The sequence below is a fragment of the Chenopodium album genome, chromosome 11 (genome assembly GCF_948465745.1).
Source record: "Chenopodium album chromosome 11, dcCheAlbu1.1, whole genome shotgun sequence".
Classification (NCBI taxonomy): Eukaryota; Viridiplantae; Streptophyta; class Magnoliopsida; order Caryophyllales; family Amaranthaceae; genus Chenopodium; species Chenopodium album.
The window spans coordinates 51,915,318-51,934,663 of record NC_137844.1 but is presented as its reverse complement, the minus strand read 5'-3'; the positions used below and the strand labels follow the sequence as shown (position 1 = coordinate 51,934,663).

The window sequence follows — 19,346 nt, the reverse complement described above, 5'->3', positions numbered from 1 at the left end:
AGTCTGCTTATTCTGAATTTACTTGAAACCTGCTACACATGCACAAGTCATATGTAATATCTTGCTTCGTACATGTCATGGCACATATAATGGACCCTTCTGCAGAAGCATAAGGTACATTATCCATACAACTCAACTCTATTAGCTTTTGAAAGCACTGAGTTTTACTGAGCGTACTACCATGAATCATGGGAAAACATCCTCTCTTAGATTCTTGCTTCATGAACTTGTCAAGATCCTTATCAATATAAGTCTCTCGATTCATTCCAATCATTCTTCAAGATTCATTTTGTGGATCTTGATTCCCAATATGTACTGAACATCTCCTGAGAGTAAGGGCTGCGGAGGTGGTTGCGGGGTTGCTCGATGTGAATTTGTGGTTGGAGTTGTGTCGCTAGGCGAAGCTGGGGTGGTTTTCGGGGAGAGGGAAGAGAGTAAGGGCTAGTTTCAACGGTTTTGGTGGGTGCTGGGGGTGCCGGCGGCATGGGTTAGGTTGTTGGCGCGGCTGGGGAAGGTGGTACCAGTGGTGGAGCTGGTTGGGTTTGGGTTTAGGGTTTTTTTCTTTTTATTTTAATTTTTCTTTTTATTTTAATTAATACACTTTTTTAAATCAATAGGCATTTAACTTTGGGCATGTTCTGATTTACTGAAATGAGCTGAGCTAAACTGAACTTGAACTGAATTGAACTGATTGCAGCTAAACTGAACTGAGTCGAAATGAATATTTTATGAGAGAATGAAATTAGGAACTGAACTGAAATTAAGATGAAGAGAACAAACCCTTTGTGTCAGTTATGGCCCCACTAATGGATTCCATCTAAAATTTCGTTACGAGGTGGTAAAATATATATATATTTTTTTTTTTTTTTGTGGTGTTATAATAAAAGTTTATATTTTTTTTAATAATCAAATTTTGAGTTTTTTTTTGTGTTATTTTTTAAAACATCCTTATAATAATCCAACCTTTGCGCGATCTAATTTTAATAATCCGATCTTTTGATTATTCCACAATAATCCCAGTTTTAAACCTTATTCTATTCTATTAGGCCAAATTGACTTGTACCTATTGTTCAAGTAATTTTTTTTTTTCATTTTTAATTTTTTTTAAATAAGGATTTTTTAAAAAAGAAATAAATAACTCTTACCCAGCCACCCACCCAATTTCTAACCACTCCCACCTCCCTGCCGTCCCTTCCCATCCATTTTCCAGTTTCGACCACCCCCTCAGCCACCTCTCTACCTCCCACAAATCCACTTGACTCTCTCTCTCTCTCACTCTGATGTGAGAGGAGAAAGAAATAATCTTTGAGGGGGAGGGGCGGGTGTACACCTAGAAGATAATATATATTACCTCCGTTTTTTTTAGTTGACACGTATTCACGCACTTCTCTTTAACCGTGTTTTGTGATTTATACGTAATGAAAAATATAGTCATGTGGGGTCTTGTTAGATTCGTCACGATGTATATTTTCAAAATATCAACTTTTTATAATTTTTTGAAATCGACAATTAGGATATTAACGGTTGAATTTGTGCATTGGCAAACGTAACTAAAGAAACGTATCAAGTAAAAAGAAACGGAGGAAGTAAGATGATAATTTGTCTCCAATGTTCAGGTTTATGGCTTATGGTTGTTATTCCTTAAAAAACTTTTTATCCTACTTTGTGGTTCATATATTACCAAACCATGAAGTCATAACCCCAATCTCCACATACCTTGAATTCCTAAATTGTTGTTATTGCTGGAGGTAATTATCTGTACTAATCTTTTACATTTACAACCTTAGGGTTACACCATTGGATGGCTTGTGTTGGACTTTTTACTAAGATCGTTGAACTGTTGTATGCTTGGAGAAAGGAATTGCTTGTTCACTTTAGTACTTTAGTGATCTTGTTTAGTTCCTTCTATTGTTCAATGTATCTATTTTTGTACTCCTTCAGAAGATTATTTGCACGTTGAGATTATTCAAGTTCAACATTGTCTATCGGTTGCTGTGTAAGAAGTGCATTCAAAATTCATAATTACTGTGTTCTTGTTAATGAACTTAGTATAAGTTTTTAAGATAGATTTTATAGCCTCTCTCTCACTAAGTTGGGAGTTTCTTACTCTAGAAATAGAGTCTTTTTTATTGTTCACTTTCGTTACGGTGGCTGCCACCAGTTGTGTTGTGTTATTTGCAATCATCCTTTTTCCTTCGTATCTTGAGTATATCCAGCCTACGGATTTACTTTTGGCCACCCTTTTCCCTGGCTTGACACTTGGCATCTTCTTACGGTGCCCCATTCAAAAGCCAATCCCTTTTGTTATGTATAATCATTATTTTTTAACAGTAATCCCCACAGTTAACAGCAGTTTGGAGCATCGTTATTCCCTTTACCCTCTTTGCTTAGCTACTAATTGTTACGGTGTTAATTAGCTCAACCATTTTCATCTTTGCCGTTTCGTTTTTACGTAATTAGCAATTAATTACGGCAGTAACTTTTTGCTTTGCCCAAGGCTAATCTGCATGCCTTGGTTGCCTTCACCGAGACAGGGATATGGAACGCCTCCTTGTCAAGGTGGCTTATATAAATTCACCCCTGCTGCTCAACCTCTCCACAGTCTTTCTGCTCTTCTCTTCAGCTCCTTTTCTTTTCTCTAGCTCTAATTTCATCCTTCTTTAACCTCAATCATGAATAATCAAACAAATTATCACACAAACTCAATCGTGCTGCTCCCTTGGCTGAAATTGAATCTTATAGAGTCCAAGGGAGTCGTGCATTTTGGCAACAATGCATCTGTGGTTACTTAATGGATTATCGAAGCCTCAATGTTCAATCTATTCAGAATTTTATAAATTCAAGGTGGAGGAAGAGAGGTGCCATAGAGGTGTTCAAAATGAACGACCTTTATGTCTTCAGATGCTCTGACGATGAAGACAAGAGGGAGATGCTCGACATGACCAAAGCGTGCTTCGATGGAGCGCTGATGGTTTTCTCCCCTTGGTGGCCTAATCAAGTGCCACACTCTGTCAGATTTTGACGAGCTAAATTCTGGGTAAGAATATGTGGTTTACCATGTGAATATCTTAATTCTCATATGGCTGAAACAATTGGTGAACTGCTTGGTTTACCTTATCAAGTTGACTGGGAACCTCATTTTGTTCCCCGTAATGACTATCTCAGAATAAGTATTCTGCTCAATCTAGGGGAACCCCTTATCCCCGGCTTTTTTCTAAAGCTTGATGATGATGCGATTATTTGGATACAACTGAGGTACGAGAACCTCTTCAAGTATTGCACGAGATGCGGTAGAATTGGCCACAAGTACACCAGGTGTACGCGCCACGAAGATCTGATCAAGGTTGACATTGATCACAAAATGATGGAGTACCTTTCAATGGGAATTCCAACCATGGAAACGGAGGAAGGTTTCTCGATGTTCACTCTTGATATGCGTGCTACCCCTGCTTCAGAACGCACCATAACCACCAGGGTCAGGTTGGTTGATGACCCCGATAGGCCTCCGTCGCCAAATTTCAGAGCTTCGGATGTTTTAGTTGATTACGACCTAGGTATTCAAAATGGGGGCAGATCGGTCCACCCAGGTCAACAATTCAACATTATGAGGGCTCCGTTCAGGGGTCCGATTGTCGGAGCTATGTCTTCGCAAAGGGTTGAAGCTGAACAACCGACGCACCCTACGCAACACCCTTCTCAATCCCCTGCTACTGCCATGGATGTGGAACAGGGCAATGCGAATTCATCTCTGGGAGACAATCCAACAGCAGGGGAGGGAGAAGACGCACCTACTAATGCTACCGCGCTCCCAGGTGGTGTAGGAGGCGACCCATACCGAAGTGCAGCGGCGGCGGAACAACCTCCGGTCTCCGCAGCGCAACCAAATCCAACCACAGAAATGGCTGATGGGATACCTCAATACGGGCCTGACATCGAAAGAATTAGATATGATGTTCTCATGGGATCGGCGATACAATCTAGGGTGGAGCTCAACGATGAAATTGCGCACAGAAGGGCGGACAATTCGGGGTATAATCAGCGATTCTTTATCGAATTCGACGCTCAAAACAACCCTAGGGCGGTTGAAATCACAGAACCAGATTCACCAAGTTATGAACCAATGGAGGTGCAAGGAGGCGACGACGACGATGAGGTTTATCCACCAGGGCAGATTCCAGAAGATCCCTTAAACCCATGGGAGGGGGAGTTTGAGGTCCAAGTTGACGAAGAAAATCAACTAGAAAACAACAGTCTCGAAGCTCAGTTGGACTTGCAGAACCAAGAGGGACCTCGTGTTGAGCGTCTTGAGCTGGTGGTTTCTGGAAATGGAGTGACTGACACCCCGCCGCCGTCGGAAACCATGTCCGACAGTGCTGTCCTCTTTACAAGGTGGGGTGAGAAAGATAGAAGGGGGAGGAAGATGAAGAACAAGCGGTTCAAAAAGGGCAAGGATAAAAGGCGATACAAGCAGGGGAAATGCCCTCTCAAACGAAAAGCAATCTCTGATTTGGATCTTGTGTATATCCAATTTATAGATGAATTGGAAGATGATGCTGACTCTGCTCTTATTAGGAAGCGAAAGAAGGGGAAGGGCATTTGTTCTAATGGGCTGCAGCAGGATGGGCCGTCATCCTCCAAAAATGGGTTTGGGCCTGGACTCTCTTTTGATTTCAATGCTTGTATTTCAATTTCGTACTCAGGTGATGGGCTTGCGGTGGTTGACCCGATTCAACCGCCTCAAGATCAGTGATTGGACTCCTTTGGAATTGTCGGGGTATTAATAGCCCAACAACACCGACAATTCCAAGACTTAAAAAGCTTGTTGGGTCTTTTGGTCCGGATTTCATTTTCTTAGCAGAAACTAAAAGTAGCTCGGACTTAGTTTTTAACCGCTTACGAAGCTTAGGTTTTAACTATTTCAAAGGCATAGACGCTAGGGGTCTTAGTGGTGGCCTTTGGTTGGGATGGAAGATTAAATCCCTTTTTGAAGTTGTCTTTGCTTGTGTCAATTTCCTTGTAGTTGATGTCAATGATATTTTTAGTGGAAAATGGAGATTGATTTTGGTGTATGGTGAACCTTGTACAACCTTAAGAGGTAGTGTTTGGGATTGTCTTAATCTTTGGACTAGTTCCAACCTTGAATTGCCTATTGCAATCGTTGGAGATTTTAATCAAGTGGACTCCCACTTAGACAAAACAGGCCGCAACTCTACAAATATTCGGGGCTCGGGTGCCTTTATTGAATGGAAGGAACAAAACATTTTTCATGACATGACTTTCCAAGGTCCTAGATTCACATGGTCTAATGGGAGGGAGGGCGATGATCTGGTTCTTGAGAGACTTGACAAGGGATATGCTAATGCAAAGTGGTTTAATTTGTTTCCCCATGCTATGATAACTCATCAACCCATTCAAATTTCGGATCATGCCCCCATTGTGTTCCATACGAAAGTATTACCACATAAGAAGAGGAGTGTGTACAAACTGGAGAGTTGGTGTCTAAATTATGAGGAATGTGTGGATGTGGCTCGTGGGGCTTGGGATAATAATCAGGAGGGATCACCGATGTATAGGCTGGCAAGGAAGATTCACCAGGCAAAGGTGGGTATCAAGAGGTGGACTCTTGACAAGCGTAGTGAGTGGAATGGAGAGTGGGATAAATTTGAGAAGGATCTCTTGGAGGCTCAGTTAATTTTGGAAGAGGATGGGAACTCGGGGGAATTCACTCGGGTTAGCAAACAACTAGCTGAATACTCCAAAAACATGGCAATCTTTTGGAGACAACGAGCCAAGATAAACTGGAATTATGCAGGAGACACATGCTCCAAATATTTTTTCAATTTTGTGAAAGGTCGGAAAGCCAGAAACAAGCTAGAAGCGATCAAAGATGGGGATGGTGTCTGGATTACAGACGAGAGGCAAATTGCTGAACTAGAAAACTCCTACTTCAAAATGCTCTATGGCAATGATGAGCAACAGGACCCAACAAGTAGAGCTGCTGAAATTTCACAAGGCACGGGGGGGATTACAGCTTCACTTGCAGAGGATCAAAAGGATTGGCTTTCTAGACCATATACCTCAAGGGAGATCAAAAATGCACTATTTTCTATGAAGCCTTGGAAAGCCCCAGGGCCGGATGGGGTGCCGGCTGGGTTCTACCAAAAAAATTGGAGCTGGATCCAAGGTGATGTCATTAGTGGTGTTAAATCAGCACTCTCTACAGGTAACATTCTGCGTGAATTGAACTTTACAAACATCGCACTTATTCCAAAATGTGAAAGTCCTGACTCTATGGATAAGTTACGACCTATTGGGTTATGCAATGTCATTTACAAGATCATCTCCAAGTGCCTCACTAATAGGCTCAGAAGAGTTATCAGCGATTTGGTGGGTGAATTCCAGAATGCCTTTATCCCGGGTAGGGTTATCTCGGAAAATATCTTGATTGCCCATGAGCTCTTAGAAAATATCAGGAAAACAAAGAAGATTAGAGGTAAAGTTGCCATTAAAACAGACATGAGTAAAGCCTACGACAGGATCAAATGGGACTTCTTGGAAAGTGTTCTCTACAAATTTGGCTTCCCAGAGCTAATGATTAGGACAATTATGAATTGTGTGAGCTCTGTCTCCTTCTCGGTAATCATCAATGGTAATACACAAAAGGCTTTTGCCCTAAGGTGCGGGCTAAGACAGGGAGACCCCTTGTCTCCATACCTTTTCATTCTTTGTATGGAAGGACTCTCGGGATTAATTCGTAAGGAGGAGGAAGCAGGGAGGATTGTGGGTCTGAGTGTAGCCCAGAAAGCACCAAAATTAAGTCACCTCTTTTTTGCAGATGATTCTGCCTTTTTCATGAAGGGCACGGAGGACAACATAGTCACCCTAAAGAAGACTTTGGACACATACTGCAAAGCCTCGGGTCAAATCATTAGTCAAAGTAAATCTGTCCTTCTTGTTAGCCCTAACACCAAAGAGGAGGATGTCACCAATTTCTGTGAGATTTTGGGGATAAGCAGAAGCAATAATTTTGGTATTTATTTGGGTGTTCCTTCTGATTTTGGTACTACCAAAAAAGAAATTTTTGGATTCATGATTGAAAGGGTGAAAGAGAGACTAAATGCCTGGAATTCTTTATTTCTCTCCTCGGCTGGTAGACTTGCTCTTATTAAGTCGGTTCTCTCTAGTCTGGGAACTTATGTCCTCTCGGTCTTTAAATGCCCGGTTGGAATTCTAAGGAAAATTAATAGCATTATTGCTAAATTTTGGTGGATGGGTAGGAGAGACTGTAAAGGTGTTTACTGGAAAAGTTGGAAGCACCTCTCCGCAGCAAAGGAGAATGGGGGTCTAGGCATCCTAGATGCTAGATTTTTCAATCAAGCACTTTTGGCAAAGCAAGGATGGCGTATCATCACGCAGACGGATTCTCTGGTTAGCAAGATGTTCAGCAACAAGTACGGCATTAACAAAGGCACGCTTTTTGGTAATGGGTGGATAGGCAAGAGTTCGAGCACTTGGGGTTGGAAAGGGATTGAGTGGGGTTTACAGGTGCTCAAGAGGGGCTGCTCGTGGTCTATAGGGGATGGGTGCACTGCTAAAATTCACCACCCTTGGGTTCTCGGGAAGGTTCCAATTTGGAAGGATTTTTTTACCCCCAACAATGACAGTGTAGCATCTTTGTTTTCTAGTGATGGTAGGTGGAATTTGGAGCTGTGTAAAGAGACCTTTGACAACACCACATTACTCAAAGTGTCTGAGATATCTCCTATGCCATCTGGAGTTGAGGATTTGCTGACTTGGGATAAGGAAAGGGATGGCATTTACTCAGTCAGGAGTGGTTATAATTTCATTTTCAACGAAGCTCACCAAGCTAAGTACAGAACTGACAGTCAGCTCACTCATACCACCATTAACTGGGGAAGGTTCTGGAAATTAGAAGGTCATCCCAAACAAAAGATCTTGCTATGGAAGATCCTCAAGGGTGCCCTCTCGGTGGGAAGTGAAAGAAAGAAAAGGGGCCTAGGCATCTCACACTCTTGTCTGCTTTGCTCAAAAGGAAATAAAGATGCACAGGACAGCTTGGAGACTTTAGAGCATCTATTCAGAGACTGTTCTTTTGCCAGTCATGTTTGGAAGGGCTGCAGCTTGGGCTTAAATGTGGAAAATCAAAGTAATATTCCCATTGCCAGTTGGACTTACAACTGGCTACGAGTGCTTAGAGACAAATCAAGGGGATCAGAGGAGGGCTATGCTACTTTTCTTGCAGGTCTAGAGTGCATCTGGGAGGCTAGGAATGCTGTTGTTTTTCAAAGCAAGGAAGTAAACGCGTGGGGCACAATTAAGCAAATGGAACATAAGGTGAGTTACAGCTGCAATACTACTACCAGGGACAGGAACAGCAGCTGTTGTAATCACCAAGAGGATTTCCCCCCTGGTTTTGAGCCTAGACTCGGCAGAGGAATTTCTCACCAGACAGTAAGGAAAGTCGAGCTAATTGCAGGAAACAGGGAGTGCACTCAAGTGAACCTGGTTTTGAGTAAGGAGAGACGTAGGGGAAGGCCAAAATGGATATGGAAACTGCTGCGTTATGATGACACGAACCTGCAGGGTATGGACTGGACTCAAGCTGGTTCGTCTAGCACTTGTATGGATGCTTTACTTGCAGGTATGAGAGCAGCTATGGGACAGCAGACTTGGCACCTGCAGCTTAGGATTTCTTCTCCCAGAATGTCAAGATGGTTACAGGGGGATTACGCTGGAGCTCATTCGTTCAAAGACAGATTAAGTGCTGTTAGGGACTTGATTCCTAGTTTTCATTGTTTTAGTATCTTAGTTACTAATGTTCTTGGGGCTTGATTGCCTCTTTCCACTGCTGTCAAAAAAAAAAAAAAAGTTAATGAACTTAGTTGAGGTTTTTTGAATTCTTTAACCTTTGACGACTTTGATTATTGTTTTAGAAGTTACACATGTTTTAACAGCTATAAATGTGAATTATCAAGAGTCTATGAAGCCCTTGAACTCAGAGATGGAGGTAAAGACTACAGCCTTATTTGGCAATTGGTTGTTGACTGTTTAAATTGACTGGTTGTTTGTAGTGGTTGTTTGATTATTTGTTGTATGTAAATATGTTTGTTAAAATTAGTTGTTAGATGTTGGTTGTAACTATGCAAAATGACCACATAAAGGACATTATTATGTGTTCTTATAAATTTATTATCAATATTATTAATCACTCCCTCCGATCCGTCCCCGAAAGAACAACCCTTTTAGCCTAAATCTAGTCCCAAAATGATCATCCCCTTTGCATTAATATATTCTCCAATTTGCAACTATACTTGTGCGAAGTTAGTTTCCCCATTTAAATTTTGTTTTTCCATATAGTTTTATTACTTTCTCTCTCTACTCTTTTGCAAACCCCGTATAAATTTCACTTTCCAGTGTATTGTTACTGCTACCTTTTTTATTTTCTTAATACCCGCAAAATCAACCCAAAAGGGTCGTTCTTTCGGGGACGGAAGAAGTACTAATTACTAGTTACTAATTTTTATTACTAATACAAAACATTAAGTATTAATTAATAATTACTAATTACTAACTATAAACTACTAGTTATTAAGTAATAATTACTAATTATTAATTACTGATTATTAAATATTAATGATTAATGATTAATTATTAATTACTAATGATTAATTACTAATTATTAATTATTAACTATTAACTATTAATTATTAACTATTAATTATTAATTATTAAAGAAGTAATTTGTTTGATGAAAAGCCAAAACCAAAAGGCTACCAAAAAGCTAGTAAGACTAGCTTTTTGTTTTTTTTTTTTTTTTACCAAACATGTATTTTGGCTGTTTGACCAAAATAAAAAGCCAAAAGTCAAAAGCCAATAAAAAAAAAAACCAGCTAAAAGCCATTTACCAAACAAGTCCTACATGAAAAGGGTGTTTTTAAGGTTAGTAGTGTTAGTTTCAGTTTAGCGGTAATAATAACAACTTCCTTTAGATTCTAGAATTATGTTTTTCTCATAATGGTTGTTGTATATGTGTAGGTTGTTCAAAATGTGAATGAGATTATTGGCCCTGCTTTGGTTGGCAAGGTATGCTTAATGATGAGAATCTATTATTGTTGTTCAATCTTCACTTTTTTCTATTGAACTCAGAAAAAAGTTTGTTTCATGAAATCTTGGATTGATTATACTGTCTTACAAAACAGGATTATAACTCATAAGACTATATATTCTACTACATTTCATTTGAGATTCTTTTATGTTGATTTTAAGTTCAATCAATTGAGTCCTTTGTTCATAATGGGGATTGAGATTAAGTTTTATATTGTGGTGTAAGCATGTTAATTGTGCTGGGTTTAGCTAATAAAGTTGGGATTTTTGTGAATTATATGATTTTCTTCGTGTATGATGTTTGACAGTAGTTCCGGTTTAACTCAATAATATTGGGGGTAAAATTTAATATTTGGGTTTTGCTAATTGAAGTGGGTGAAATTAGATGTTCTATACAATTCTATTGGTTTTATATATTATGTCACATGCATGGAGCTTATAAAGAAATTTCCCTCGAGGCTGTATGTGGGAATTAGAGTTGGCCTAAATAGGGTTTCGGATTTATGGATGTGGTAATTGACGACCGTGTCGATCTACAATGTTAATCTAATTTGCAATTTGGTTGTTTCCTTGAACTAAAAAAGTTATAAGTGATTTTTAGGTGGTTGTGTTATTTCTCTTCCATACATTGGAAGCTAAGTAATTAGAATACACCAACCCAAACAATATTATAACACCCTAGAAATTCATTTCCTTTAAAATACCTGTTTTACCCTTTTCAAAATACGAAATAGGAAAATCTAAGACATTACTGATATCATGAAAACGGCTAAGGCAACACACAGTGGAAGACTATTTTTAAAACCATTCAAAACAAGTCTACATCAAAGTCAAAACCCAACGAAAGTAAAGTCAACCCAAAGTCAAACAAAGTCAACCTAGAACTTGAAACCATTGAAGGCCCTTATTAAAAACCGAGTGATACCAAAACCTTTGCGTTAGTCTGCAAGCATAATAAATAAATAATAATAATAAAGCAATAAAACACATCATATTCCTATAAGAACTAAGCATGATTCGCTCTTCACTCATGCCCATCACGAATATGTTTCATCACCTAAAAAACTTCTCTCTACTTGTCCCCACTACTCGCATTAGAAATGGGTCGTCGTAAGGCAAAGATAAAGACAAGGCCAAACAAACATACAAACACACAATCAGCAAAGCTGAGTACATAAGCGTAATAAAACACATTAACATGTTTTCATCCTATCAATCGCACAACTTACCTAGTTGCACCTGTGAACAAGCATTCAAGACATTCAACATTTAACTAGACAAATAACAATGTCCATTTAATTTGATTACGCATCGAACGAGTTTCCAACCAAATCTCTGCCCCAAATAAATTAAGGTAAACTACACCGGGAGCTAACCGGGTAGGCAAATGTCACATGAAGTGACGGACGTCCTATGCATAATAATAATAATAATAATAATAATAATAATAATAATAATAATAATAATAATAATAATAAAAGGAAAATACAACGTCCTGTACTCCTAGTATATAAGTTATGGTTAAATATAAAACCCCATAACTCCCCCTATATGTTCATACTCGAGATATATACGTTCTAAGAGTTTTGGTGCGTAATCTCTTTCACTTTACGTTGTTTTTCATGTTATTCAACTTGGTGATGACTCTCAAACCATAACATAATCAAACATTATAATTATACAAGCAATTAATAATACCAAATTAATTCTTGAATAATTAGTGACCACATAACTTTTAATATTTAATCCTTTTTAATCTACCTCGGTGTCAAAGACACCTTAAACGCATAATGCGCCGCAAATCTTGTCCCTCGGTGTTAGAAACACCTTAAGTGCACATAGGCACCATTATACAATTTATTCTTGTGTACTAAGACACTTAATAGCTCAATTCCCATGCTTAAAGCATCAATAAAAATTATATGAACCATAATAAAATTCCCTTTCAATATTCCAAACCAAATTAAACATTTAGTTTAATTAAACATGCTTTCAATCATGCCAATAATAAAAGTGTGGTTCATATTCAACATGTCAATATAATTATTTCCAATCACCAATCCATCACAAATAATCCATGCTTCACAATTCAATCACCAACATGGAAACATCAACCATACAATAAATTTTAATCAATACTTATCATGATACTACTTGAAATTAATTGATCAAAGCCTAGTATGTTTCTACATATTCAAATAATTGCCAAGTACAAGAAAGTACATTGAATACGATCTCAAAATCGCCACGACTACAAGAAATCACTCACTTGGAAATCTCCTACAATCCAAAATTACAAAGAGGTATTAATATATCTATTCCACACAAATTTTCAGTAATATATATACTCCTTAAAATCACTCATAAATCCTTTAAAATAAGCTGAAATTTAATTTTAAACCCTTACTTTTATTCCCAATTAATGGGTAGTTAAAAATCATTTCAAGAAACTTAATTATGACTTATATACAAAAATTCTAGCTTTATTAAATCATCTAAAATTGATGTAATTATGTTTTAAAACACCTATTTTAATAATTTACATCACCCATAATCAAATTCCAACAATAATCATAAACTTAGAAATCTAGGGCTTGTAATTTGGGGCTTTTTAATTCAAAACCAAATTTGAAAATTATATACATCATGCTTATAACCAAACATCTTAAAATCATCACAAAACCCAAAAACAATAATTAGATTAGGGATTAAAAACAAAAAGAATATTATTTTTTTTCAAACACCACCGGCGCACAACCACCATGGTCGGTTGCGCTGTTGTCACGCCCGCCTGGTGGCTGCTGCTGTCGGCGAGTGCTGGTGGTGATGGCCGCCGGCCAGTGGGCTGCCATGGTGTGGCCGGCGGTGGTGGTGTGGTGGTCTATATTTGGTCTTATAGATAGAATGAAATTTAGAAGATTCTGTCTTATTTTTTAAAGTCAAAAGTTTCAAACAAGAATAACATTGTGGAACGGAGGGAGTAGTACTTAATAGCTACTCGTATTTGATATACTCCCTCCATTTTTAAATACTTGCTCCACTTTTTATTTTCGGCCGTTTTTAAATACTTGCTCCATTTCCTTATTTAGAAAGCTTTTATGATATTTAATTCATTTCTCTCACCTATCGGACTCACCATAAATCATATTTTATTAATTTCATATTCTCGATCTCTCCAATTATCTCAACTACTTTTGCTTTTTACAATTTTTTATTCTTTCACCTACCCCACTACCTCTATATTTTATTACTTTCTCCAATTTCTCCTAAAACTCCGCGCATGAAAATATGGAATAAGTATTTAAAAACGGAGGGAGTAGCTGGTTGCTTCAACTAATTAGTTTAACTAATGGGGACGATGAGAGTGTCTGTTAAGGATCAGACCACGGTGGTAAGGGCCCAAAAAAAAGTAGTTCTCCGTATTGGGTGAGTATTGACATAGCCCATTCTATAAGAAATATTTGTATATAGGAGTAGGAGCAAGTAGGGATGGCAATGGATTGGAGCTGGATTGGGTGGAGTTCAATCTGCCTCCATCCATTAACTGCCCATCCGCCACCCGACCCATCCATCATCCGACTTTTTCTCCATCCACATCCGCTCCTTCCATCATCCCCGGGTGAATCGGGTGGATCGGGTGCTAATCGGGTTATACCTAATTTATATTGTTCGGTTTAACAACAAAATTGACTGCACAAATTAAACATTACCATTATATTTTTATGCACCAATTAGGCAATCACATTAAAGGGAAATAGGGAATAATAATTAGAGTCAAATTATAGTTAACAAATAACATAATTATAGTAATTAATACATAGACTTAATTGTTGGGCCATGTTGGCAGCAGTGATGAATAGCAAAATAAATAAACAAATAAATAAATAAAACTACAATAAGATGACGAACATCCATCAAGTCTTCAATTCACATCGTGGAAATACAAGTAGTTCTTCATCAACTTTATGGACAATTCAACCGCTACTCATAGCCTAAGACCCACTTTTGAGTGCTTTTAGTTGTCTACTTACTTTATCTCCTACTGGATTCAATATTCCCTAATTCCAATATTTTCCTCTAATTTTTTTTATAAAGCCTAGGATGTAATAGCAAGTTGAGACTTGCAAGTTGTAATTGCAACTACTTCATACAATATTTAATTTTATCAATTTGGATTTTATTTTTTTATTTAATTTAAAGTAAATTTGGCCCACAATTAGTTTTGATTCCTCCAAAAGAAAATTAATATAAATCTGTCACTGAGATTAACTGGGTGATTATATTAAGTAAGTGATTGTTATTTGTTAGCTATTTTAGTGTATGTAATAATTAAAAAATAAAAAAAAAAACTATAAGTAGTTCAATAAGCTAATTTCAAACCTTTCCTATTATTAGGGCGGCTAACACGCACATAGCTAGCCATGTTCGAAAGTTCGGTCGGTTTGACGTTGTTAGTAGTGTTAATTAGGAAAAATATGTAAATAAATATTTTAAGGGTATAAATGTCCACATAATATTTTTAAGAGTTAAAAAACCATTAACATTAATGAGGGCATATAAATATGTAAATAAATATTTTAGCGACATAATCATTTCAACACTATTCATAAAGTGTGGTTAGACTTTTAAGGGGGCGTTTGGTTCGCAGATTATAGGTATGAGGTATGGGTTTAGAATGACCAAAACCCATACCATATGCTTGGTTGTCAAAAATATGATGTTTAAACCCATACCTCAAACCCATGAGGTATGGGGTTTAGAAACCTTGGGGGGGGGGTGGGTTTGACTCATTCCATTCCCTTAGGTATCAAATACATGAAATTAAGGGATGATATTTCATTTTAGAATTGAACCAAACACATGGTATTAAGTATCAAGTTCCAACCCGATACCACCTTAACCCTATTCCTGATTCCAAACCTATACCACTCTGCGAACCAAACGCCCCCTAAAAGGGATAGATACGTAAATAAACATTTTTTAGGAGTATGTCTCAACAAGAGTCAACACTTTTTTAAAAGAGTTTACTCATTTTTTTTTAAATGTAGGGATATATGGAAAAAAAAAATTGAAAAAAAGTTATTTCAATAAACTACTTTCTATGTTCCAATAATATTGAATAAAAACTTTTGCCCTTTTCATCATTCTTGTTTGACCATATAATATGATTTATAAGTTAAACAAAATATAGTCATATATGTGGGATCTTGTTAGATTCATCTTACAAAATACCTTCACAATATCAATTTTGTATAACATTTACTCTTATACAAGTATAGATATTTAACATATAAAAATATGATTTGGGATGCGTAATTTCATGCTTGTTGTATTATTATTGAAATAGAAGAAGTATGTCATTACCAAACACCCAAATTAAACTATTCAGAATAGTAGTCATTAATATATTAAACTAAAATCTTTTTCACGCAAACAAGACCAATATTGTCATTATTTTCATTACCGCAATATTCTACAAACTTCCCCAAGCTTTCACTCATTGGGAGCTTCTGTTCATAAGAAACACATACATGGTTTTCCCATTATAATACTAAAAAGCTTTATATTTGACAAATTTTATTTCTTGATTTTCATGAATAACAAACCGATAAAAATTGATGAAATAAAATGCTCCATTACTTAAATTCATCATTATATAATCATATAATTTTGACTTGACAAAATTAGAAATATTAACAAGTGTACGCAGCCATTTAAGTCCTACATATACTTTCTTATTAATTACTCCTCCGTTATTCAGTGAAGTTCAGATGACAAATAATCTACAAGTATTCCCTAGATCGATTAATCTGGATTAATCCTCCACCAAAAAAAAAAAAAAAAAAAAAAAAAAAAAAAAAAAAAAAAAAAAAAAAAACTGGATTAAAAAATCCAAAAACCAGTTCTAGCTAATTAACTAAACTATGAGGAATAATAATACTCATTTTCGGTACGTACTAGCCTAACTTAATGAAGGGCATTGCGAAGAGTTGTAGCAAAATCTCTTACATTCTTGTTGAACCCTTTTTCCATCTGCAAAAACGAATGTAAAAATTGTCGGAAAATAAATTTCAGTAATTAAAATTCAAGAAAAATAATTCATCAAGATAAGAAAATGCATTATTTTAGTTTACCTGTGCAACAATGGTAATGTTTAGGGCTAAGTTCTCAAATGGTATGACACTAAAATTAGTAATGACCAAATGATGCTTGTCTACCTCGGCTAATAACTTGGCCAATATCTCCTTTCGTTTTTCACAATAGACTCTTAAGAGAACTGTCTTACCCAATACTTTTACTTCAATTTCCGACAATGGGTCACCATCACCATCGCTACTGCCACTACTACCGTTTCCACAATAGTCCTCCATAGTCGACGAGGAAGAAACATTATCATCTGCAATGCCATTGACAAGTACCACGGACTCCACGATCCTCTTTGCGACCTCACTTTCGAGTACCTTTACTTTCTCTTGAAGTTCCTTCATGTGTCTTATTGCCTCTCCTAACACCGATGTTTTATCTATCTGTATAACCATTATCAAAACTTATTTTTCAGTCTTTAAATCTTTAATAATCATAGCATATTGGTCAAACATAAACACGGTTGAAAAATATAAATACAGAAAAGGCAATAGTAGTAACTTTTTTTTTTTTATTCATTCTGATAAGTTAGGTTATAATTTTAAATGAAGACTGTCCGAACTTCTTGTGTATCTTTCCTTGTCAAAAATAAATAAATAAATGTTTGTGCGCGCACCTTCTTAAGGCCAGGAAGGATGGCAGAGAGCGAAATAAACATCTGGCTAAGTAATTCCCGGCGCTTTCTCTCGGCGATAATGTGATCTTGCACTTGGCTCGGCTGTCGTTTCCTCTTTGGGCCATGACTCACTGCTTGCTTCTTCGTCTTTTGCTTAGTTTTAGACGGTTGGCTCTCTTGAACATCGGAGCTTACAATGTTATCGCTATCATTGTTATTGTTATTGTTATTGTTATTGTTATCGTCGTGGTTTTCACTGATATCGGAAATAAGAGGGGTTGATATATATTGTTCAATGACATTGCACTCAATATCTCCCTGAGGAGAGGCCGTGTCAAGAATTGTAGCAGCAAATTGTTCGTCAAATGTTGATTCCATATCCATTACACTTTGATGATAAGGGTGGATTAAACTATCAATTGGATCCATATCAATTTCCTATATCAAGCAATTAATACAATGGATCAGTTCATCAATTACAAAATTAATTTCAATGAACAAAAGATTAAGATGGATACATATTTGTATGAAATATATATACTACCTCCCATTTTTTAATTGCAAATTTAGAATATTTTATATCTCACAAATAATACCCCAAACTTGCAACTAAAAAAAACAGAGGTAGTACTATTAAACTTTGTTTATTACTAAATGTAGAGTTTTTTTTTATTATTTCCCTCAAAAAAAAATGTACTTTTTTTTTTATTTGAGGATAAAAAAAATGTACTTTTATAATACAATGGATAACTATTTTTGAGCTTGCCCCTCTTTTTCACCAAAAAATAAATAAATAAATAAAATAACAGCACTATTTTTATTTGTTAATAATCAATTAAAGATACCGATGTTAAAAAGAAGTAGGACGGTGTAAAATAGAAATGAGCACATCATTTTACACATAAGGATTTTAAAAGGATTTTAAAATAACTTCACAATTATTACAGAAAGCAAAATTCTTGACTCCACCAAATTTAGTTGTACGTTATATTACTATTTCAAATTACATTAGAGAAAGCAAAATTTGACATAATCATTACAAGTAATTAATTAATGAAATAATTTAGAGTTGTATATTGAGCTCTTACCAATTCTGCTAACCATGCATCCATAGTCATGGTCGAAGTCATTGTTTCCTCTTCTTAGCAATTGAAGTAGGACGACAAAAGGAGTATATGAATGCTATTATACTGATTGAAAAGTAGTGTTGTTGAGTTTTCAGTCTTTAGAGTTCCCTTATTTATAGAGAGCAATGTCACCAATTTCACGTGTTTCTTTCCCGGTTATCCCCCACCCTCTCTTCATTTTATATTCTTTATTATTTGGATTTTGTGGTTTACAATAAATATCTTCAATTATAAATACATTCAATAAGATCTGACTAAGAAATAAGGATTCTAAATAATTTCTGAAAATATATCTTAAATTAGATCTAACAAGATTCCACGTGATATAATTTTGATATTTATATTGTAGTGAGTTATTGTAGTCAAAGTTTTAAACATTGACCATAAAAAAATCGTCGTATAGAAAAATAAAATGAGTGGAGAGAGTAATAATTAATTGTTTGGAACAAGGCCTTGGTTCGGTTACACGATTGGGTGACCAAAGGGTTCAGTCAAGATCAAGCTATAATATTAATTATACATTAAGATTATTGATCGGAAGCGGCCTCCAGCTAAGCATTTCGATCACTTGACCTCACTGAATAATTAGCTTTTCTAATTAGTTCTGAACCCTCTATCGGAATAATACGCTTGTTCGAAGAACATCATTCCTTTCCGTTCGGGTTAACCCAATTACATAAATGGGTTGAAAATCTCAAATAAAACTTGTTAGTTTAAATCTGGTTTGATTCAGGCGGGTTGCCAAGTCAGATCAACTTTTTCCGACCCTACTTGTTCTTCTCCCTCCATTTTGAATTAATCGCATCCACTCTATTTGGACTAAACGCATCAATAAGCTTAATACATAGCTTAAAAATAAATATAAGTGGAAATGTGGGATCAATGTGAGAATTTTTAGAGGTGATTAACATCAGCCCGACTTGTTAGTCGGACCTGAAAATTGGGATGGTTTGGGCAAGCCTAAAACGCATTTTTAGTTAAAAGCCCGAACCTAACCTGAAAAAATCCTGAAAATCCCGCTACTTTTTTGCAGGTTTGGACACGACGTATTATATTAAGGCTCGACTCGATTTTTTTATCACCTCTAGAATTTTATAATATAAAGATTATAAACTATAATTGGTGTAGGTATATACACTTCCCCCGTTCCAAATTAGATGGCACGCTTCTTTTCTCACGTTTGTCAATGCAAAAGTTCAATCGAATATATCTATAATTATATTATTGTGAAAAATACTAAAAACTGAATTTTAATTAAGTACACTTTGAAATGAATCTAACATCATACATGACTATGTTTTTTATACACGTATAAATCACAAATCTTAGTTAAA

The 19,346-nt window shown here is 36.3% G+C and overlaps 1 protein-coding gene across 1 annotated transcript; it reads right to left on the bottom strand.

Moving 5' to 3' along the window:
- Positions 1-16,092: 16,092 nt before the first annotated feature.
- Positions 16,093-17,997, bottom strand: LOC145566816 (transcription factor bHLH25-like). Its single transcript, XM_081626114.1, has 4 exons — positions 17,974-17,997; positions 16,886-17,323; positions 16,260-16,652; positions 16,093-16,158 (listed from the first exon to the last, which is right to left on the bottom strand). Exons 1-4 carry the CDS (start codon positions 17,995-17,997, stop codon positions 16,093-16,095), a joined length of 921 nt encoding a protein of 306 aa, XP_081482240.1.
- Positions 17,998-19,346: the final 1,349 nt, after the last annotated feature.

Coding starts and splice junctions, on each gene's coding strand:
- LOC145566816 (XM_081626114.1), bottom strand. CDS start 17,997: ATGGATGCATGGTTAGCAGAATTG. Junction 17,324..17,973: donor ATGCATGGTTAGCAGAATTG/GTAAGAGCTCAA, acceptor TGCTTGATATAG/GAAATTGATATGGATCCAAT. Junction 16,653..16,885: donor TCCTTCCTGGCCTTAAGAAG/GTGCGCGCACAA, acceptor ATGGTTATACAG/ATAGATAAAACATCGGTGTT.